The sequence below is a fragment of the Calidris pugnax genome, unplaced genomic scaffold (genome assembly GCF_001431845.1).
Source record: "Calidris pugnax isolate Ruff unplaced genomic scaffold, ASM143184v1 scaffold5, whole genome shotgun sequence".
In the NCBI taxonomy this organism is placed as follows: domain Eukaryota; kingdom Metazoa; phylum Chordata; class Aves; order Charadriiformes; family Scolopacidae; genus Calidris; species Calidris pugnax.
The window spans coordinates 2,618,140-2,642,208 of NW_015090814.1; the positions used below are offsets into that span (position 1 = coordinate 2,618,140).

The 24,069-nt window shown below is 45.1% G+C and overlaps 1 protein-coding gene across 7 annotated transcripts in view; it reads left to right on the forward strand.

The window, feature by feature from the left end:
• The first annotated feature begins 326 nt into the window (after positions 1-326).
• TRIM55 (tripartite motif containing 55) overlaps positions 327-24,069 on the forward strand; it is a 42,168-nt gene continuing 18,425 nt past the window's right edge. Inside the window, exons 1-10 of one of the 7 annotated variants that reach the window (XM_014939638.1) lie at positions 327-677; positions 1,244-1,416; positions 10,009-10,174; positions 11,908-12,003; positions 16,144-16,377; positions 17,482-17,504; positions 17,603-17,727; positions 20,215-20,309; positions 21,031-21,162; positions 23,028-23,318. In XM_014939638.1, coding sequence (XP_014795124.1) covers positions 489-677; positions 1,244-1,416; positions 10,009-10,174; positions 11,908-12,003; positions 16,144-16,377; positions 17,482-17,504; positions 17,603-17,727; positions 20,215-20,309; positions 21,031-21,162; positions 23,028-23,318 — 1,524 coding nt within the window. In that variant the 5' untranslated portion in view covers positions 327-488. Of the gene's footprint in view, positions 678-1,243; positions 1,417-10,008; positions 10,175-11,907; positions 12,004-16,143; positions 16,378-17,481; positions 17,505-17,602; positions 17,728-20,214; positions 20,436-20,764; positions 20,854-21,030; positions 21,163-23,027; positions 23,319-24,069 lie in introns of all 7 variants that reach the window. The other 6 variants (XM_014939634.1, XM_014939636.1, XM_014939635.1 and 3 more) reach the window with 6 other exon arrangements.

Here is a 24,069-nt window from a genome sequence, read left to right on the forward strand (position 1 = left end):
TTATGTCCTGCACCTCACGGCCATGGCTGCTTGCACAAAAGAGAGTATTAATTAGGCAGGTTGGGGCAGCCAGCCCTGCTCCCTCCACCGCCACCGTGCAGAGATAAGGGGGGGAGTGGACGGCGCTTGCTTATCGCTCACTCTCTTCCTCCTCCTCCTCCTCCCGGAGGGGTGAAGGCCACCATGTGCGAGTGAGGAGAGCCAGAGCCACCCCCACTTGTCCCCCCCCGGTCCAGCTGTCACCTGTCCCAGCCTGTCCTCCTCTCAACGCGCTTATATGGGCACGGCTGGGTGGCATCTGGTGACGCCGCGCTGCTAAAAACAGACCCCGGCTCCCTTCAGCCCCCCTCGTTCAAACAATGTCCTCCGGCCAGAGCCACCCAGAGAGCCTCTGATCGCAGCACAGCCTTGGACTTATTTCAAGGGAAATTAACCCGGAAAAAAAACAACAAAAAAACGCCCCTCCGCGAGGCCGTGATCCTGAGCGTATGCCCCTGGAAAAGCTAGGGATGAGCACCTCCCTGAACTACAAGTCCTTCTCCAAAGAGCAGCAAACCATGGACAACCTGGAGAAACAGCTGATTTGCCCCATCTGCCTGGAGATGTTCACCAAGCCCGTGGTCATCCTGCCCTGCCAGCACAACCTCTGTCGGAAATGCGCCAGCGACATTTTCCAGGTAGGCTTCTGGAACAGCCTGCCCAGGGAGGTGGTGGAGTCACCATCCCTGGAGGGTTTAAGAAACACGTAGATGTGGCACTTCAGGGCATGCTCTAGTGCCTGAGATTGATGGTTTCTTTCTGTTTGTGGGGTTTTTTTGTGGTTTTTGTTTGTTTGTTATTTGTGGTTGGACTTGATGATCTCAAAGGTCCCTTCCAACCATGAAGATTCTGTGATTCTTCCCACAGGAAGCTCTTGCCTCCCAAGTGGCCCCGGCTGAAATGAATGGAAAAGATTCTTTTTATTATTTTTTTTTTAAGATATGTTTTGGTTGATTGCTGTCAACAGGTGATAAAGGTGGAAGCGGGGGGTGTGTGTGAGAGAGATTTAAAGCAGAAGATGAGTGTCCTGGGGGCCAGGGCTGAGCTCACAGCAGATTAAAGTGTCACCTGTTGGCTGGGGGGACATGGCCGCCTGGGTGAGCTGATGAACCAGCCCCTCACCCCGTGGAGGTGTTTTTGAAGGAATTTTTCATGGATTTTCATGGCCTTACTGACCTCTTCTTGTGCTGCTTGGCAAGAGCAGGCTTCCAACCCCTACCTGCCGACCCGGGGAGGCACAACTGTGGCATCGGGAGGCCGCTTTCGATGTCCCTCCTGCAGGCATGAAGTGGTCCTCGACCGGCATGGCGTCTACGGGCTGCAGAGGAACCTGCTGGTGGAGAACATCATCGACATCTACAAGCAGGAGTCCACAAGGTAACGAGCAAACGCATGCCCTTCGGAAGAGGTTTGCCACAAAAAGGTGGCCTTTGGTCTTTCTGTTTGGAACATGTGAGGTTGACTTAGTTGTTGTATCTCTTGGAAAAATGGAAAGGGATGGCGCTGCCATAAGTGCCTGCTGTTTGCTGTGAAGTCAGGTCTCACTCAGCACAGAAAACCGTATCCGAATTGATGCTGAATTTCCCTGCTTCCACCTACAGCAGAGGATTGAGCTGTGTTTGTTCACATGTGGAACAGGTTGCCCAGAGAAGCTGTGGCTGCCTCATCCCTGGAGGGGTTCAAGGCCAGGCTGGATGGGGCTTGGAGCAACCTGGTCTGGTGGGAGGTGTCCCTGCCCAGGGCAGGGGGTTGGAACTCGATGGTCTTTAAGGTCCCTTCCAACCCAACCCATTCTACGATTCTATGAACATTTACCCATACAAGCACAGTACTTGAGGTCAGCATGGTGACTAGCATGGATAAGGGAAAAGTAGCTAGGTTCACACTGCTTATTTTAAAAACAGTCCAGACAACTCTAATTTGTCTTTAACCTGTGTGTTCTCATGCTAAAGAAGGGAAAGAAATTTCAAATCTTGTTAGAAAATCCTGAGGGGTAAGACAGTGCAAACAAGAAGAAAACTGAATTTCACACAGAAGACACCCTGCATCATAATGTCAAATCAAAACTCAATAAAAGAAAAAATATCTCCATTCCTGTCACTTTGAGATGTGAACTCATGAAATCAAGTCTTATTTAGGAGTCCATAAAAGAGAAGGAATAGTCAGAAACAGGATGTATCAGCAATATGTGGTTGTGCACAAGAATCAGGACCTCAGGGCAGAGGAATGGGTTAATCCTACAAAGTAAGATTGCTCCTGAACATTAATTGCCTGGACTGGAGGTGTAACGGATCCAGCAATAGAAAAATGTTGCTTTCTTGTCTCTTTTGCCCTTGGATGGGTCAAGCACATGATACCACCTTGGGGAACTTAGCAGGGGGAAGCTAAGCCTGGTCCCTGGCTTCCAAGCAAGCAGCTTTCACCCAGGAAAGCCACCTGCTGTCACCAGCGTGCATCTGTAGGGCCGGTTGTGCATGGCAAGGTGTTTTATACACATGAAGGAGGGTGTAATCCTGGCCGTGCTCCCTAACAGTCTGCCCATCCCACCCCAGCAAGGAGCTGGGTTTCACAGGGACGATGAAGTGGTATCACTGGAGCAGGTGGACACAACCATTGGAGTCCAGAACTTCTGGTGGCTTAGGGCACTTCTACCCTCCTCCGGCAGAGGAGGACAGTCACTTGCAGAAAGGAGTTTTCAGAGCCTTTGGCTTTGGCTCCTCTCAGCTGTCTGAATCCTGTCGGGGACTGGGCACAGGTTGGAGCTCCAAAGCCTCAGAGAGCACGAAGTTGGCTTAAATTGTTCCTTTCTGCTGCCCTTCGCGCCCAGTGCCAAGGGAAGGTCAGCTGCCCTTGTGTGTGTCACTGATACCCAAATATCATTTCAGTCGGGAAAAATCTCGGAGAAAATGAATCCACAAAGCTGTGGTGGTGGAGGACTTTGCTTTTGACCAAATAAGCTGGACACGTGTGGCTTCGTGTCTTTCTTGGTTTTGGGTTTGGTTGTTTGGGTTTTTTTGGCTCAGAGTTGTATTTAATTGAAAAAATAAAGAAATGCAGCTTCTTTTGCCATGTAGTTCATGGGCAATCGGAACAAAATTCAGTTGAACAGAAATTTTAGTAGATTTTTTAAAAATTCCACAGAAGTAAAACACAACATGATGAATAAAAGGGGAGAATAGGAAAAAAATATAAATATGAACATACATTTGTTTAGATATTTATCCAAAAAGGTTGATTTATTTAGTCAGTTAAGGGGCTTATTTAACCTTGATGTATGACCTTAGGATGAAAGCTATCATCAGGGTTACGTAGCAGCGGCAACGCATAGCAGTGTTATCTAAACTATTTGGTACTTCATGGGCCTCAGCTGCTTATCTCCCTCTGCCTAACATTCCTCAGGCTCCCATGAGAGTGTAAGCAAGATCTGCCATGGCTTTACCCCCTGCTGTCCCACCAAACCCCAAAAGCCAAGGGAAAGCAAGTCTTCTCTGCTTCTTCCTTTTGTAGCGGTCTCTTCCGAACTGGGAGCTGGGGTCTGGCAGAGGAAGGGTGAGATGTCACCTTCGCTTCCTTGTTTCTTCCCAAGACATCCCCTCAAACTGTGGGGATGTGATTTCAGCAGCTGTGATTTCCAGGCAGGACCCTCATCCCCCTGTGTCCTTCTCTGGGTGTAATTCACCATAACTGCATGTTCCAGAATGATGCCAGCTCCCAGTTACATTTCACTTCAACTTAGGAGAGAGTGAGGGTAATTCAGCTGAGGAGCAAGCTTTGTCTCATGCTTAGGTAAAAATAATTTATTTCAAAAATAATTTTTAAAATTTGAGTTTCTATTTGAATTAAGGAATTGGATATATTATTTTTTTTTAATAAAAGCTGGGGCAGAAGCTGGGCTATGGGGTTAGGAGAGCCTACCCAAGCCCTCACATACAGCCCCTCCTATTACTAAAACTCACATCATATGGTCTTTTATCCCATTGCTCATCAGATTCCAGCTGACGGCAGCGTAACCTGTTGCCCAATTTAGAATCTATTAGCAACTCAAGGAGAGAAACCTTCAAGCAGGATGTGGCTCCTACAAAGCTTTGAAGGGGGGCAAAGGATGGAACCCGGTGGAAATAGAGTTCACTAAAATATTTTACCAATGCGTAAAAGTCTGTAGGCCACTGATTACCTGGACTATCTGAGGAACATCAGGGTGCCTGCTGCCACCAGGAAAGAGTAGCAACAGGAGGCTGTGACTTTTCACAGGCTCCAGCAGCCCCTAACAAGCTCAGATGGATATTCCTGATCAAAAGGTGCTTTGGGCTTTGTTTCCAGCCGAATCCTGATCAGAGAAGGTGGAGAGCTTTTTCTGCCTCACACCTACAAAGGAGAGCCCTAGGTACGGGCTGTCCCAGCAGACCTGAGCACAGATGGAACAGTGAATTTTGGACACTGGGCTGAAAGCAGAGTGCATGACCTCTGCGATGGTGGTGACATGCTGCAGGACGGAGTAGCCAACACCACCAGGATCCCTGATACCTCCGATGCCTCATCCAGAGCTTCCAAGGGAGGAGGTGGCTCTCCAGGACAAGTTGCAGGGATGCCTGGGGATCTCAGATAGGCTGGGCCAGGGAGATGGGCTCCCTGGCAGCTGCAGAAGACCCATAGACTGTGCAGTTAAAGATGAGGAGAGAGATCACTTGGATCTCCTCCAGCTCCCCACAGAGCCAAGGCCCCAAGCTCATCTGGTTTTCTTGGGCCAGGCATTCACAATCGTACTAGTGTTAACGGAGCTGCAGGAATCCCTATGTCCATATGAACGTTTTTAGTCTTCTAATTTTTCTAAGCCCCATTTCTACCTTAGGTATTGATGGGCTTTTCACTGCTTTTGGGAGAGTCCATCATTGTGGTTGATTTTCAACGACCACTTCATCCAAGCTCAAGAATGGTCCATCCCCGTATACAGAAACTCAAGAAATGGTAGTAGGATGCCTACTTTGATTAAAAAGGAGTCCCTGATAAAAATAAAACATTCAAAAGGAGGCAAAAAAAAGGTGGACAGGTGACTCAGGAATATTTTGAGACACTGTACAAGCATGTACAGAAGGAGTTAGGAAAGCCAAAGCTCGCCTGGAACTGAATCTGGCAAGGGATGTGAAAACTAAAAAGAAAAGCTTCTACAGGTGCATTAGCAGCAAAAGGAAGACTATAGAGAGCGTGGCCCCACTGCTAAATGGGGCAGGGGCTCAGAGTTAGGAAAGCCAAAGTTCACCTGGAACTGAATCTGGCAAGGGACGTGAAGGCTAACAAGAAAAGCTTCTACAGGTACATCAGCAGCAAAAGGAAGACTAGGGAGAGTGTGGCCCCACTGCTAAATGGGGCAGGGGCTCCTGTAACAAAGGACATGGAAAAGGCCAAGGTACGCAAATGCCTTTTTCACCTCAGTCTTTAGTGGTAAGACTGGCCTTCAGGAATCCCAGGCCCCCAAGACCAGCAGAAAGTCTACCCTCAGTGGAGGGGGATCAGGTTAGGGAATATTAAAAAAACCTGTACATCCTGCTGGGAGGCACCCATGAGTGGTGAGGGAGCTGACTGATGTCATTGCAAGGCCACTTCCAATAATCTTTGAAATGTCACAGTAATAGGGAGAGGTTCCTGAGAGCTGGACTGGAAGAAAGCAAATGTTACTCTAGTCTTCAGGAAGTGCAAGGAGGAGAATCCAGGGAACTATAGGCTGGTCATCCTCACACTGGTGCCTGGAAGGTGTTGGAGTAAACTCTCCTGGAAACCATTTTCAGACATGTAAAAGATAAGAAGGTGATTAGATATAGTTGGTATGGATTTACGAAAGGAAATGATGCCTGACCAACCCGATAGCCTTTTACAGTGAGATGACTAACTCAGTGAATGAGAGGAGAGCAGGGGATGTTGTTTACCTCGACTCAACACTATCCCCTTATTTATTGACAAATAAGGTCTAGAGTGGACAGTGAGGTGGACTGAAAACTGGCTGAACTGCCAGAATCAAAGGGTTATGGTGAGCAGCATGAAGGCAGGTGAAGGACAGTCATTAGCGGTCTATGCCCGAGATTGATACTGGGCACAGTACAGTTTTATATGTTCACTAATGACCTCACTGTGCCTCATAGAGTCACGCAGATTCTCTCCATCCTCTGATCAGGTGCAGGCACTCGGTGATGTGATGGTACAGGAAGGGCTACAGCTATTTTAGGATCCTCAGTAAAAATGCTATCAAAGTTGGATTCAGGATGTTAGTAGAGACCTTTCTGGATTTGTAGAAATCCTAAGGAAAACATGCCTTTTAATTAAACAGAGGTTTTGCTAAGGTCTTACTGCATCCTTGGTTGAACTGCACTCCTTTATTTGCCCAGCAGCTTTGCATTTCCTCACCAAGTCACAGAATCACAGAATGGCTGAGGTGGGAAGGGACTTGTGGAGGGAATCTGGTCCAACCCTCTTGCTCAGGCAGGGCCACCCAGAGCCAGTTGCCCAGGACCATATCCAGATGGTTTTTGAGTACCTCCAAGGAACAAGACTCTACAATCTTTCTGTTCCAGTGCTCGGTCAGCCTCACGGTAAAAAAGTGTTTCCTGATGTTCAGAGGGAGTTTTTGAGTACCTCCAAGGAACAAGACTCTACAATCTTTCTGTTCCAGTGCTCGGTCAGCCTCACGGTAAAAAAGTGTTTCCTGATGTTCAGAGGGAACCTCCTGCATTTCAGTTTGTGCCTGTTTAGTTCCAGCACTCAGTCAGCCTCACAGTAAAAAAGTATTTCCTGATGTTCAGAGAGAACTTCCTGCATTTCTGTTTGTGCCTGTTGCCTCTTGATTCTGGCAGTGGGCACCACTACAAAGAGCCTGGCTCCATCATCATTACACCCTTCTTTCAGGTATTTAGATACTTGAAGGTATTAGTAAGATCAAGGTCGTTGTAAGATCCTCCTAAACCTTCTCTTCTCCAGGCTGAAAGTCTCGGCTCTCTCAGCCTTTCCTCACAGGAGAGATGGTCCAGTCAGGGGCCTTTGCTGGACTCTCTCTGGGATGTCCATGTCTCTCATGATTTGGGGAGCCCAGAACTGGACACAGTACTCCAGGAATGGCCTTGCCAGTGCTGAGAATCCTCCTCTCCATAAAACACGCACGACACTCCGCACATGAAGGTCAAAATCCCATTTTAATGGAAAAGAATAAGGCTGTAGCAGTCAGACACAAGCTTAGCATCTCAAAGAGCAGAGTCAGAGAACAAGAGGACAAAGCTTGAAGCCATTTAAGCTGCCTGCTGCTTCTTTGGTCACAAGCACATCTATGATGAATCTTTTCTTCCACCTAAGCCATACTGCCATGTTCCTGCTGACTACCCTTTAATTATCCATTTCAGGAGCAGCCACCATTTTAAACTTAGGGGTTGTGGTTTAGCCTTTGTTATACCTAGATAGACCTAGAGGATCTCCTCTGAAGTCGGGGAACGTTCTGCCAAAACTCTCTCCTTTTGCAAAGCCCAGGGAGCAGACCTGTTTATTTCCAGCCCTCTGTCACTGTCTTAAAGGCCCCACTAGTTCAGGGAGTTCTGCCAGGTTTCTTTCAGCTCTTGGCGGCACCTTTGAAGGTTGGCTACTTCTGGCTGAACTTGCTTGACACCGTCACTTTTTTGCCCTGTGAGAGGTGTCTTTCAGGCTGGTGGCACCATTCCAGTGACAGATAACATTCTGGTAGTTTCTGGTTCTGGTCTTGTAAATATTTGCAGGAAGAGCAGCTATTTCAGGCTTAATTAATCACTTTGAAATTCATTGTCTGCTATTGCCCTCCCACCAGTGCACTGTAGCATGAATAAATTAGGGGCTGTTTGCAGTCCTCTGCAAGCAATGTAAAACATTCTTAATAATGAGACACCCCTCTTTTGACCAGCATTGAAATGATTCTGGATGTGACACACCGAGTGCCTTATGTAAAGATATGCTGGAAATTTGACCCATATAATGCAGGATTCCTTCAGAAGTGTCTGGCTTGTTTTATTCTAGTATATTGTCTTATACTGCAAATTACAGATTTTTTCCTTATGAACCCTCTAAATTCCAGTGCCCTCCTGAAATTAAAAAATATGAATGCATGAGACATTTTCTTTGGTGCTTGATCTTTTTTTAAATGCATCTAATTGATGGCATTCCATTCCCTTCAGAAGAGAAAACCTGTACTTTGTCATTAAAAAATAAATGCCATGTCCACTCTACCAAACTGTATGGAAAAACTCTATTGTAATATAATCTAAAATAGTGAACTTCCTGTATTTTTTTAAACTTGTAATAGAATGAGTGGCTGCCTCTTTGCTACAGAGCTCTGTAGAATCACAGAATGGTTAGAGTTGGAAGGTACCTTAAAGATCACAGAATCATAGAATGGTTTGTGTTGGAAGAGACCTTAAAGATCATTGAGTTCCAACCCCCTGCCCTGGGCAGGGACACCTCCCACCACACCAGGTTGCTCCAAGCCCCATCCAGCCTGGCCTTGAACCCCTCCAGGGATGGGGCAGCCACAGCTTCTCTGGGCAACCTCTTCCAGGGTCTCACCACCCTCACAGCAAAGAATTTCTTCCTGAGATCTCATCTAAATCTCCCTTTTTTCAGTTTAACACCATTCCCCCTTGTCCTGTGGCTCCCCTCCCTGATCAAGAGTCCCTCCTCATCACTCCTGTAGCCCCCTTTAGGTACTGGAGGGCTGCTATGAGGTCTCCCCAGAATGTAGAATGGCTTGTAAAAAATTGTTGCCATTTAATTCCATTAAACTCTATAGTTTTGGAAAATATTTTCTATCTAATGATGAAAAGATATATTTCTACGATGCCATTGCTCCACTTACTGCTGGTCATAGAGTCATAGATCTCCTTCCAAATGGTAGCAGAAAGGAATAATGGCTTATATTGGAAAGATTTCATGTTGCCACAGTAGGAGTGGTAACCTTTGGAGGCTTTAACCCCCAGGTACACTCCCTCCATCAATCTATTGACTTTGTGCTCTGGTACCACATCCTTAACACTCTCATGTGCATCAGAAAAGCATCGCCTGCCCATGTGGACCAAACCAGAGCCTTCACTTACATTGGGAACGTCAGTGAAGTGACTCATTTTAAGGAAGCTACAATTAAATTAGTTCCTAACATAGCAGGGACTGACTTCTGTGTATAATGCTAAATCATTTTGGTGAAGGGAAGATCAGGATTGAGCTATAGTCTGGTGACAGCTCCTGGCTTAGCACAGGAGAGGAGTGCTTCTTGTGTGACCCATGCCCTTGGTGGCTGGTGCAATCGAGTAGCTGAAAAGTTCAACACTGTATGAGCTAGACACCTGCCACCCATCTAAAATTAATCTGTGTGAGACCTTATTTAGGCTCCTGGCCGAGTGTAAAGGCCATAAGAACCCAGTTCTGCTTGATAATGAAAGTCCTGATCTGCACCTCACAAAGCTCATCAGCAGAGATACAGAGTGAAGGGCATGAAGGTCCAGCAACACCTGCGACTCACTTCAAATTAGCCCCCTGAACAAGAACTTTGCTGCACTAAGGCCAAGTGCCCAACATTTTGCATGAGGAACCCTAAAGGAATTGCATATGTTTCATCTTTCAGGCAGATGTTGGATAACTCCCTGGTTAAAGTGCATGAGTAGTCTGAGACCTGTCTTAGTCAGGCCATTTACATTTTTAAAGATGAGCCAAGGGTTCAGTCACACTCCCAGCTGGAATCCCCATATGAAGTCATCTTGCTATATTGCCACCACATCCCATTGTGTCAGGACATTAAGTTGTACCACTGTCCATTTAGTCATCCTGTGTGGCAGGTTGAAGTCCACAGCTGTGTATTCAGGTCAACCTTAGGCACTGCTATACAAACGTACCCCATTTCATGCTGACACCCAAAGCGTTATCATCAGAAACTCCCGAGCACCAAGTTTGCTTTAAAATTCTTCTCTTCTGCAGACCCGAAAGGAAGTGTGACCAGCCAATGTGCGAAGAGCACGAAGATGAGAGAATTAATATCTATTGTTTGAACTGTGAAATGCCCACCTGCTCCTTGTGCAAAGTCTTTGGTGCCCACAAGGACTGCCAAGTTGCTCCTCTCACAAACGTTTACCAGCGACAGAAGGTAAATATCTCTTTGTACCTCATAGTCCTCCCAGCAACTGATGGGACCATCGACGGGGAAGCATTCCCATGGGCTTCCTAAGAGTTTCCAAAGGGGCCTAGAGGTGCCTTTGCCATTCCTGTGTGAGAGTGAAAGGCTCACGCAAATCCATAGGAACTGCTTGGAAACATAGGAAAATAAATTTATAAGAAATCACACAGAAAGATACTACAGTGTCCCTTTTTTTTTTTTGGACAGTGAGCAAACATTTCAGACAGCGATTTGACGTGAAGCTGAGGATCCCTTTTTTGAGGTTCCTAATCTCTTTTTTTTCCAGTGTTTTTAGATTGGAAAAACAAGTGGGATTTCCAACACGTGAACTGGAAAGAGAACAGACCATTACAAATCAAATAGCCATCTATCAGGCACTTTTGCCTTTAAGCATCCCATTTTTAAGAAAAGTTAAGTGAAAAACCTCCTACTGCAAGTGAATGCAGGAATATTCAATAGTTGGCAGCACAGGATGTACCTAACATCCTCTGCCCTTGCTGTCACCAGTAAAAGACTTGTTTATTTTTAATACAGTATTAATTTAAAACCTGACTCACTGGGTTATCCTCCTGAGATAAACAGCTCATTTTTCTGGAGGGCCCCAGTGGGGCAAGCAATCAGACAGGCCAAGTTTGCAATCCCAGCCTCCAACTTTGTCACACAGATGCCTGTGTGTGGAAACTACAAATGAGAAGTCACTTTAGGAAAGTAGTTACAAACATCCTTCTCCATCAAAAAGGAAGGGAGAAAGGAGGGGGAAGTTTCTTGGACTGAATCCATGCCCCTCATCACTCCCTTTGCGTGGAGATTTGCAAGCAGTGGTTTCCCTTGGTTCTGCAAGTGGTTCTTGCAGAAAGGGGCTACAATGCCCAAGATTTGAGGCTGATGGATGTCTGCTTCAAAGGATCCTTTACAAAGCTGTGGAGGCCATGGACAAGGTTGCCTCTGTCACTGCAGTGGTGTGCCAAGGGCTCCTTGCCCTCCCCAGGACCCTCAACAAGTTCCCTGGGGACTACCTTCTCTGTCTCTCCTCTTCCAAGGACACCCCACAGTCATCTCCCTTCCCACACCCAGGCCATTCCCTTCTGCCACTCATTTCCCTCATCCCAGTGGCTCAGCCTTCACCTTCTCTGACTCCTTTTCTCCCTTCTCCTCTCACCACAGCCCCACTGTCCTTATGCCAGGCACTCTGAAGCACCCCCATCCCTCCAAGTCCAAGGGCCACCTCTTGTCTCCAGAGTTGAGAGCTACAGTCATCAGGGAAATACTACGGTGGTGTGGCTAGACCCAGACCACCCTCCAAAAAAAAATAAAATAATCATTCAAGAGACAAAGACTTTTCTCTTAACAAACCCAAAGAGAATATTTTGGGGCTGTTGAAACAGAGCACTTCAGACAAAAGTATCTAGAAGGGTTTCCTAGAACAAAGTGCTTCCCCCTTTACAAATCACAGCTTCTCCTCCATGGAAAGATTCAAAATGTGGATGTTTCCATAGTGTTTTGGGAGAGGAAACAAATGTCAAAGTACTAGTGGGTAATCTGTGGGTGGGAAAAGCTCCAATTTTCCTCAGTTCTGGTGGAAAGCAGAGTTAATTACCCCGCTACAGCTCATTCCTCCCCAGCTCCCCACAGTTAGACGTGCCACCCTGATGTGGGACAGTGTCTAACCCCCCCAACTTGTTGACTCTCTTCTTGCTGCCTAGTCCGAGCTGAGCGATGGCATTGCGGTCCTGGTGGGGAGCAACGACAGAGTGCAAGGGATAGTCACGCAGCTGGAGGAGACCTGCAAGACGGTTGAGGTAGGTACCAACCCTTCAAATGCAGATGTTTTGGTGCGAAGTCGCACCTTTTAAACTGAAGGTAACGATCGCTCTTTAGCACACTTCACTTCACCCTTATCCTTTTGCTAATCCATGGCCTGTGGCTTTGTACAGCATCAGCTGTGTTGCCTCAACTGAAGGACACGTTCTGCTGGGCACCCTGCCTCTGACATTGGCCACCTGGCTGAGTTCACTTCACCCTTATCCTTTTGCTAATCCATGGCCTGTGGCTTTGTACAGCATCAGCTGTGTTGCTCACTTCACCCACATGCATTCCCTTATCCTTTTGCTAATCCATGTCCTGTGGCTTTGTACAGCATCAGCTGTGTTGCCTCAACTGAAGGGCACCCTGCCTCTGACATTGGCCACCTGGCTGAGGACAAAGAGTAAGGATTAGTCCACATCAGCACGTCTTGCTCAGCGCTCTTAGTGGCATAGGATGTCACAGGAGTTAAAAGCAGATCCAACAAAATGCCATCAGTTCATCTGATATCTAAGATCAGGTGCTAAAGCTGTAAAAGACCAGTATTAGTTTAAGATCTGACTGGTCCTATGACTGGTCCCTGTGTCTCAGTCACAGGGTAGCCCCAGCACAGCTCCCACGTACATCAGTGAGCTCTGTCTTTGGTTATTTTGCCTGCTGTGCAGAAGTAGATATTTAATATACTTATGTTGTCCTTCAAGAATTCACATTTTGTTGCTCATGGGAGGGAAGAGTTTGGGCTCTTACTGTGAGTCTGGGTTTTCTGGTAAAGGTCTTGCTCTGACAGAGCTGGAATTAGTTTTGTGTCGTTCAATTCCAGGAGTGGTTTTCATTTCCTCTAAGAGGTTTGCGCCAGCAAAGCAAATATAAATATCAGCTTTGACCAATTTGAGCATCACAGAGCAATAGGCTGAAAGGAGCTCATATGAATTGGTTTTATGATCAGAGTTCGATGAAGCATCTGGTGAAGGAGTTGCATCCCTCTCCGCCCAATTAGAATTATATTGACCCTTCAGAGCTGGAGCAGAAAAGAGAAACTGCAGAGAAAAAGAAGTTAATCCAAGATGTTTAGATTCTAATTGGTAAGAAAAATTGATTCCACAATCTGTGTACACAATTGCCCAAGGCTCCTTCTTCCAAGGAAGAACAGAGAATGTCCAAGTTTGGTTCTAAAGAACGTAAAACCATTAGCCCAAGTAAATGAGAGAGCACATTAGCAGCAGTCAGAACTTTGTAGTCAGGAAGCCTTCCCGTCGCAAGGATGAAATCAGCTGCTATCAGGACTTTGCAGACAGAAACAAGCCTTTCAAGTAGGTTAACAGCAGAAATTTGAATGATACAAAAGCAAAAGATTATACTCATTTAAGTTGAACTAGCTGAACCAGAAACAAACTTCAAACATCTAGTCTGAAGAATGGAGAAAACACAGTGCTAAAAATACCTTAATAAATACAACAGCTTCTGAAACTATCTTCCTCGGAGTCATCCATTCAGTTTAAAGTCTAACCTTTAAACTCGAAGCCCAAAGAAAGTGCAGCCATTTTACCTTCAGATGTTTTAACAGGCTTCTCACCTTTAAAGTCAAAGACTGCAGAAAATAGATCTTAGAGCTTACCTTGGCACTTCCATGTTACATTTCAAGCAAATCACATTTCCTGCCATACAAGAGCTTTGTCTGAATTGACATCAGTTTGTCCTTGAAGATGAAAAGCCACAGCTGGAGCCGAGAAATGTGCACACATGGAAATAAAGCTCATGATCCAGGATTGTCTCTTCTCTCTACTTAACGCTTTGCAGAGAGCGATAAATATCTGCTCTAGCAGAAAATACATGATCATTTTTCTTTTAGCTGGAGCAAGAAATAGCCTACAGTTCCATTTTTAGCTATTGCTCCTATCAAAGCCTAAAAAAGAGAAAAACAAACAGAAAAACCTGATTCATACTTGTATAACCTTTACCTGACTGAAAGGTAGACCAAATTCACATATTACACTGAAAATAAAAAAATAAAAAAGGAATATAGAATACCAAATACCGGGAAACAATAGCAAATAATTAAGTACTGTTTAGCCCTGTAAACAATAGGAGTCCAATAAGGAAAAATTACAGTATTTCTTTCAAATGTTAATAGCGTGGGCCAGTCAATGCAGATACCTCAGAACAAGCCATGCAACTCATGCTCAGTGGCAAGGACTCCTTTTTTTTTTCCTGTAGCTGTGCTTTAAAGAACAAAAAAGGCTGAGAACTTTTTAGAATGGAAAGTCATGTATTTGTTAACCTTTTTCATCACTCAGAACCTGATTAGGGTAATTCCATCAGGCAGAGACTTCGTACAGGGAGGTGTTATAAAGGAAGAGAATATTTCAGAAATATTTCCGCATTTGCAGTTAGGAACCTGCTTTGCACTCTCTTGAGGTTCACAACTCTGTAATATCTGCTGGCAGGAAATATTACATATTAGAGCTCAGAGATAGGGAAGGACCTCTCAGGGCACCCTGCTATCGCTTTCTTGCTCTTCTTCCCCTAACGCTTGTCTCATGTCAAACGGCAAGGATAACACACACCTGTCTTGAAATTAAGGTTCTTTAACAAGTGGTCTGAGTGACAACTCAGGGGAGGTCATTGTAGACGGAACCAAAGAGGGGTCTGGAGCTAGTGAGGTGGCAGGAAACACCGAGTGAAAGCCAGGAGAGAAGTGAAAGAGGAGAGGAAGATTATTTGAGGTCTGAACAATAGAATGACACCCAAGAACCATTACTGAGTTCCAAAACTTTCTTATCCCCACCCTATAAACCACTAAGCAGGAATTTCTGGGAAGTGGCAAGGACCTCCAGCAGGGCAGGAAAAGCCTGCCCCTGCCCCCAAGGAGTTTTAAATTAGGAGTGCCTCTTTAGCCTAATCTTCCTCATTGGGAAGCAGGAGTGGATACTTGGGTCAATACAATGAGATTTGTATTCACTCCCCACCCTTCAACGTAGACTGATTTTTGGCCACACGTCCATCTTCAAAAGGCTTTCTTCTTTGAATGATACAGAGCAGACTGTCATCACTCGTAGGAAGAGTTATGGCTGAAAGTCAAGAAAAAAGTGGGATTCTCTCTGGCCAAGTGCTATCAATAATCAGTCTTATCACTTCCAAAAGTACCATGGGAATGTTAATAATCCAGTGCTGCCAGGATCTCTGCACTATGCCTCGAGGGATGAAGATGAATTGATTCAGCCCCATTTCCTAGGAAAGAGATTTAAATAATCACAACCAGATATAAGAACAATAAGGTTATGCCCCTTTGTGTGCCCTAGGGCACACAGATGACTCAAGTCCTTCTATTTGGTAGGCCTCAGAGGTTATAGATAACCTGTCTCTGATTTCCTCCCCCCATAAATCCTCCCTTGCAAGTGCAGTGTGTTCTTGTTAGAGAGCTCAATGAAGCAGTCATCAAACAGAGCCTCCTTACTCGGTGAAATATGCAACATTGTCTGGTTGGAAGGACAATAAAAGTGCTGCAAAGAATGACGTGAAAATCAGTGCCTGAAGGCAGGGTTGGAACCTGATTCCTCCTTCTTCTCTTTGTGCTTTTGTGACGCCATTTTCTTTGTGGTACCTCTACCTCATTCAGTGCACAGTAAATGGAATATAATGGACACCTATTGTCAAAATAGAGTCTAAGGGGGATGTATGTGAAAATCAAGCCCGGCCAGGACAGTTCCAGGTTCTCTGGTAGAAAAAGAAAATGCTCCAGAGCTGATTTCAGAGATGATCACTCCTTTGAAACCATTCTGTTTGTGAAAATGAGCCCAGCTGCTAATATAGTGGGGGTTTTTACTTTTTCTGCAGACTTTGATGTATCACTACAGATGTCATAAATACCTTTCATGACTTTTTAGCAGACTGGCAAGTTATACAATAACCTGTTTGGGGGCTCTCAGTGGCTTGAAACTCAGAGTTTGAGAACAGTTTTAAAACTTTTGTTCCAATAGTTTGGACTTTGAAAATTGTAGAAGTCTCTGGGGTCATTCAGAATCCTTTGCACTGTTCAGAAAGAGGAATTTCTTTGATGAAAATGCTTCCAAGTAACTATAAAAATAGAAACTCTTTTAAGAACATAACATGTTTAACATAAACCAAATGATTCACAGGAATGCTGCAGACGACAGAAAGAGCAGCTGTGTGAAAAATTTGATTATCTCTATTCTGTACTGGAAGAAAGAAAAAATGAGATGACACAAATAATCACTAGAACCCAAGAGGAGAAACTGGAACACGTCCGCTCCCTGATGAAGAAGTATGCGGATCATTTGGAAGCTGTGTCAAAGCTGGTTGAATCAGGAATCCAGTTCATGGAAGAACCAGAAATGGCTGTGTTTTTGCAGGTATGAAGTCTATAAATAGAAACAGAAAAAGAGTGATGGGTTTATTGAGATACTACTTAAACATTTCCTAATTTTAGGCACATACAGAGTTTGGTCATCTTTGAGTGAACATTTATACAAACTCATTTTTTAAACACTTGCAACAGCACAGTTTAAGTGACTAGTCTTCTTGTGAATAGTATCCAAACCAAGAACATGAGTATTTGCTATTTGCAGCAAAATATACTATCCTGTGTGTGAATTCCTGGTCCCCAAAGAAGAAATAGAAATTTTAGCATTTTCCAACATAGCTTTATTGTCCCACCACATACAATTTATGTGTATATGAACTTCTGTGAGTTATACGTTTCATTTGCATATTGGCAGATTGATTAACTTTCCAGGAGCTAAATATTTAGGTTCTGAGTCTCATTTTTATGTCTTTACTTCTTTTTTTTTTTTTTTCTTTTTTTTTTTTTTTTTTTTTTTTTTTTTTTCTTCTGTTTTTTTTACTATAAACTAAAGAGAGCTGATTGGGAAACGATTAGCAGCCTGTCCACTGAATTCATTGGTGTAGAATTTCTGTCCTGCAAGTTTACAGTTCCTCTATATTAAAGGCTGGAAGGGTATTTTCTACAAAAACAAACAAACAAACAAACAAACAAAAAAAAAAACCAACTTTATTTTCATCGAAGAATTGCCTTCGAATAGTACAATATTCTTTCCAGACAGATAAAATTTTGTGGCTCCAGGAGTGTGCCTTTATGGATAATCAAAGATACAGTTACTCTGACTAAAAATGGTAATGGAGCGATCACTTTTCACCACAAACACACACACACAAAGAGCAAAAATATTTCCATTTCATTTTTGTAGAAATTGTATGTATTTCCCATCATATTCATGTTTTAATTAAAAAGTCTTCAATGAACTAAAAGGTTTACTCAGCTGTATACTAAGTACCACCCAAATTTGATCTCATTCATAGATCTCATGGTTGTCATTTACAAGATTCATATTAGTGCGTTTAGAAGCAGCCAGTGTAAGAATTAAATCTCAATGCATAAAATCTCTGAAAATGTGGAACCATTTAAGAAGTTGCTTATTTCCTTTTTGTTTTCACAGAATGCCAAAACATTGCTACAAAAGTAAGTATTTAAACTTGAGACTCTTATCTTTGTAATGAATTACAAATTACAAATTTATCTGCAGATCCAAATGCCAATAACCTTTCTCTCTGTTTTAGAATTACTGAAGCATCTAAAGGATTTCAAATGGAAAAAATAGAGGACGGGTATGAAAATATGAACCAATTCACAGTGAACCTCAGTAGAGAAGAAAAGATAATACGAGAAATTGATTTCGACAGAGGTATGTTATTTATTTCACCTAAATTGCTTTCTTAAATTGCAACTCTGTGTAATTTACGTGATTATACTGAGTAGGAAAACTTGAATCAGATATTTCTCTTCATCCCAAAGTGTATCTAGACCATTTTATAACCAAAAGTAAAAATCCATCACAGTCAAAAAATCACATAACCTGTTGACACCATTAATCTTACCTTTTATGTGGCCTCAACGCTTTCCTGAGCCCATGGCTTTTACTGACTCCTCATATGAAGGGACCACAAAATTAGGCTTTTATCTCAGTCTGTAAAGTCATTTATTTCTCTAAAAGAAGCCATATTTGTATGTCTGTTCTAGAAAGTCAGTAAAGAAATAGAATATTTACTACTAAAAGTACTTTTGAAAGTTACTGTTTTAAAATATTTTTTATGATAATTGAGAAATGTAACAAATATAATCAAAATTCAAGATGAAAGAATTATAGAGGGAAGCAAAAACTGTCATCATCTTTCATGCATTTAACATCTTGTGTCATGTCATTTGTCATGACATCATGACTAAACAAGCTTAATATGTCTATATAATAATGTGCAGCTGTCATTCTATTCTATTCTGTTTACAAAAGTAGACTAAAATCTGGGCTCATCTATGTTTTACCTCACAGAGTAAGCCACAAGAAGCCAATGGAGATAAATGTTTCAAATAAGCAGATCTCTCCTATTAAAAGGCAGCAGAAAAAGTCATCTGGATATCTCTAATTTTCTTGCTGGCACTGGATTCTGCCTGGTTTACCTTTATGAGCCTAATTAAGTCTTATGCAGGTGCTTACCCATTGCTTACTCCCCTGCCACAATTTATGTTGACTTCATGGTGTGTGGCTGCTCCCTGTGAGGGACCTTGGGTGCCTGCTGTAGGTTGGGACCCCGTGGACTAGTGGTAGTTGGCACAGGGCTCCATGTAGAGGGACCAGCAGCTGTGACACCAGTCAGCAGCAGGTGCCATCTCGCAGGGCCATGAACCTCCAGGGATTTGTCTTGGAAGAGACAATCCTTGGTCACAGCCTGGTGCCCATGTTCGTCCCTGTGATCAGCCACAGCTGCCACATCCCTGCCACACACAGGTATATCTGCCAAGATTGTCACCTCGTGCTCCAGGCACACACACACCCCTCCTGTGATGGGGAATGTGACACCTGCCTCTTGGGGGCAAGGGCTTTGGCAATTGGGAGATCAGTCCTGCATTTGAAACTCCTCCTATAGTCACGGAGGTCCTCTGCAGCTAGGGGACATGGAAGCAGAGACTCAGCACTCTGCTTATAGACAGAATGACAGAATGATATGGGGTTGGAAGGGACCTCTGGAGGTCATCCAGTCCAACCCTCTTGCAAAAGCAGGTCCACCCAGAGCAGGTTGTACAGGAACGTGTTCAGGCAGGTTTTGAATGTCTCCAGAGATGGAGACTCCACCACCTCTCTGGGCAGCCTCTGCCAGGGCTCTGCCACCCTCACAGGAAATAAATTGCTTCTCATGTTTAGATGGAACTTCCTATGTTCCAGGATCATGTTTAGATGGAACTTCTTATGTTCAAGTTTTTGCCTGTCCCCTCTTGTCCTGTCCCTGGGCACCACTGAAAAAAGCCTGGCCCCATCCTCCTGACACCCACCCTTCAAGTATTTATAGGCATTGATCAGCCTTCTCTTCTCAAGACTAAAATGCACTGAAACATGTCTCTGTTATGAGGGTGTAACTCAATTTGCAGATCTGCACTCCTTCTACATACTCAAGCACAACCATAACCTGTGCAAAATGTGCAGCCAAATTAGAGTTTGGTTTAAAGCATCTGAGTTTATGTCTCTGAAGTTCTAGGGTGACTCTGAACAACATCTGATGTTTGTGAGGATGAATAGTGTGATTCTGCAAAAGAAAATGCATTGTTAGAGGGCTCCCTCTGGAAATGAGCTGAGCCACAAATGTTGACAACAGGACATGTCAGATGACAGAAAAGCAATGGTTTGACCAAGTTTGACAGTTTGGTTTCAGGGAGGTTGCTATCCCAAACCACCAGTCATGTACTGCAAAGCACTGACCTGGGAAAGAATTATTATGATGGCTTCAATTTTTTTTAAAATAAACACATACCTAAAATTGCGAGAGGGACTTTTTTCCTGGCAGATTGTGCCAGACCAGGTATGCTTTCCCCAAAAAGTGCAGGGCTGTGCCATGGATCCCTCATGAGGATAACTGCATTGGCAGGAATTTCTGTCCTCCTTCCCATGGAAATAGGTGGCTTGAGAGTCTAACAAGCATGTGTGTTTGGTCTCCTACCCACTGCAAAGCACCTGTTAGAATCATAGAATGGTTTGGGTTGGAAGAGACCTTAAAGATCATCAAGTTCCAACCCCCTGCCCTGGGCAGGGACACCTCCCACCAGACCAGGTTGCTCAAAGCCCCATCAAAGCCCCACATTTAGCGTGGTGCTCAGCTCTATCCTTTTATTCATGTCCTACCAGAGGAGGAGGGAGAGGAGGAAGAGGAAGAGACGGTGGATGGTGAAGATCTGGATGAAGTCCACACTGAGTCATCAGGAGAAGAGGAGGAGGAAGAGGTGGAGGAGGAAGGGGCTGAGAGAGCATCACAGCCACCTCAGCAGGACCCTGAACCTCAGAGCGTGGTGGAAGAGCCTCCGGCCGAACCTGCTCCGGTGCCACCGTCTGCCACCCCAGCTGGTCAGGTGAGTGCCACCAGTGTCCCACTGTCCCCCAGCTGTGCTGAGTGTGCCCTGGCAGAGAGAGAAATCACTCCCTGATCGCTTAAAATGCAAAAACTAATTCTTCTGATAAGTTGAGATATGTATGGGATACATAAGATACGGACAGAAGACCTGTGCCCTGGCAGAGCGAGAAATCACTCCCTGATCGCTTAAAAAAGCAAAAACTAATTCTGCTGATAAGTTGAGATACGTATGGGATACATAAGATACGGACAGAAGACAAAGCCCCATCAAAGCACCACATTTAGCGTGTGGTGCTCAACCCTGTCCTTTTATTCATGTCCTACCAGAGGAGGAGGGAGAGGAGGAAGAGACGGTGGATGGTGAAGATCTGGATGAAGTCCACACTGAGTCATCAGGAGAAGAGGAGGAGGAAGAGGTGGAGGAGGAAGGGGCTGAGAGAGCATCACAGCCACCTCACATTTAGCGTGGTGCTCAGCTCTATCCTTTTATTCATGTCCTACCAGAGGAGGAGGGAGAGGAGGAAGAGGAAGAGACGGTGGATGGTGAAGATCTGGATGAAGTCCACACTGAGTCATCAGGAGAAGAGGAGGAGGAAGAGGTGGAGGAGGAAGGGGCTGAGAGAGCATCACAGCCACCTCAGCAGGACCCTGAACCTCAGAGCGTGGTGGAAGAGCCTCCGGCCGAACCTGCTCCGGTGCCACCGTCTGCCACCCCAGCTGGTCAGGTGAGTGCCACCAGTGTCCCACTGTCCCCCAGCTGTGCTGACTGTGCCCTGGCAGAGCGAGAAATCACTCCCTGATCGCTTAAAAAAGCAAAAACTAATTCTGCTGATAAGTTGAGATACGTATGGGATACATAAGATACGGACAGAAGACATTCCGTTTGGGAGTTAAGCACATTACAGTGGGTGTTCTGCTTGCTGTGATTTAACTCAGACTAACTCTTATAAATGAAATGGTTGTTAAAATATTTATAGTAAGAGAGTTTGGCATTCCCTCTGGGTCTAGTGAGCTTTCCAGCACCAATTTTTAGAGCACGTTTCTAATCTGTTGTCTTTGAGTGGCGTTTGCCCCCTTCTGCTCTGGTCGCCCTAGGGATATGGTCTAGGTGGCTGCAGGGATATCATACACCAAACTGGAGAGGGTGCCTCCTACAACCCAGCAGCAAACAGGTTCAGGCTGTCAATACTTTAGGCCAGTTACTTTTTCGTAAGGAACGCAATTAGAATCAGATCACAATTGCCACACATTCTAAAAGACCTACATAAAAATACACGTCTTGTGCAAGCTGGCCTTACGTACAATTAATTCAGCAAATTTTCCTCTTAATCAATTTGCTCAGTGAAGTTGCTGAGTGGGTAAAGGCTGCTCTGAAGATATGTCAGGAGGCCAGTGTGAACACAAGAGAACACATAAAGAACCTTTGGTTGCAACAAGCTCCCCACACAAAACAAGGGAAAATAAATACTATGGATTCATTCTTGCTTTGATTTAAAAACATACGTGAGTTTGCACCAGTTGCGTGAAGATACTCTTAAATCAGTCTGTGTTGATTTAAGCAAAGTTTGCCTTTTGAGTTAACCAAACCTATGTCTGACTTAACCAAACCTATGTCACCTGACTGATGTAGGCTTTTATGCGAAAGAGAACCAGATTTAAGTAGCTCTTCCCACTTGCATGAAGTCCCTCACTTCTAAGGCTAAAATGGCAAAGGTAGGGCATGCCGCTGTAGCGCTTGCGAAATGCCATCAGGAGATGGTCAGACATGGCCGTGTCATGGTGTTGTGGAGTGTGAGGTACCTGTATTTCAGCTTTTGCCTCCTGGCCTAAGAAAGGCAAAGCAGAAATGCTGTGGTGAGAGCAGGTACTGTGTGGGTGAGCCCAAAGAGCCTGGTGCAGGTAGGGAGGTGCAGCTCAGTTGGCTGTTCCTCTTCCTGGCAGAGCAACCGTGCTTGGCCCATGGCACTGATGGGCAAGGCTGGTGGGCAAAGGTTCCTCTCCAGTGTCTCTGTATTCCCCTTATTCTGACCCCTTTATATCAACAAACTCATTGGCAAACCTGTTGTTCTTGACCCGAAACCCAACAAGCTATTCAAAGGTACCCACACCTGTTGTTTGTTGTTGGTTCATGAGGCTCTTATGCAAAATTTCTTACGTTTTTAGGATTGAATTGGGTGTTTACCTGAATTAAGGAACTGCTTGCTCACTCCTTTCTCAGTCTCTCCCTTCCCAGCTAATTCTACCTTCTTATTCTGTTTTTTTGGGGTAACATTTTTTTCTTTCCCCTGTCTGTGTTATTCAAACGATTCTCAGTCTCTCCCTTCCCAGCTAATTCTACCCCCCTCTTATTCTGTTTTTTTGGGGGTAACATTTTTCTCTTTCCCATGTCTGTGTTATTCAAACGATAGCTGCTTCTGCTTTGCATTTTGATTGTAATTATCTTGGACTTATATTAGGATAAATCTATTCCTTGTGGTGAAAAAAAATATATATATATTAAAAAAAAGGGGCATGCAGAGCAATGTGGCTCCGTCAGGAAGGTAACGTGGTGCACTCTTGCTTGTTCTTCTCTTTATCTGTCCCGATGAAGGCTGAGGTTGTGACACCCAGTGGTCCTCAACAGACCCCAGAGTCTGACACTCAAGTGCCGGCCACAGCAGAAACCAGCGACCCCTTGTTTTACCCTAGCTGGTATAAGGCTCAGTCGCGGCAGCCGAGCAGTCCCAGCTCAACCCCGGCGAGCGGGTTGGGGAAAGTAGGGCCTCCTCCTGTTTCTCTGGAAACAAGTGCAAAGAAGGCAGAACCCCCCGCAGCGGAAGCGATGGAGGAGAGCGCGCCGGGGAGTGGTAAGGAAAGTAATGCCACCGCAGCAACCTCCAAGGTCAGTGCCACCGAAGTCACCCCCGAGTGCCGGGGCGCCCAGCCAGGCGGCAATATTTAAGGAAAATGTGACTTAATTTTCCTCTGCATGCTAAAGGATAACTTCAGACGTACGGAAAGAGCGCCAAGTTGTCGTTGCGGCAAACCCCACTGGATCTACAGATGGTTTCAATGCGTGGCAGGCTGACTTTTTGGCTTCAGAGCAGCATGGCCGTGGCTGCCCGTGCTGGCCTGCCAGTGCCCCTCGCTCGTGTGAGCTGCTGTCTGTGTTGCTCACACACACGCTCTGGAGCTGCCAGCGAGGCTGGTGGTGCCCTCAGCACTGTTGGATATTTGCATGCGTTAGTAGCAGACAAAACCTGTGCATGAGATTATCCTCGTCACCCCATGAAAGCCTGTGTACCATCACACGCCATCCTACTACCGCTGGCAGAGCAGCTAGGGCTTGGCTTTGCCTTGTGCATCTCCGTGGCTGCTCCCGGAGCCTGGCTTCCCCATGGGAACACCCAGTTCTGCAAATACCCGGAGCCTTCCTGGGTGTTTTGCTGCCCCTCAGTAAGCAGTGTGGTCTCCTGAGTTCAGATCTGCTGAACAGGGTCTCCTTCAAGGACTTGATTCATAGAGCTACAAAGATGATGAGGGGACTAGAACATCTCTCTGATGAGGAGAGGGGGAGGGACTTGGGTCTTTTTAGTCTGGAGAAGAGAAGACTGAGGGGGGATCAGATCAATGCTTATCAATACTTGAAGGTC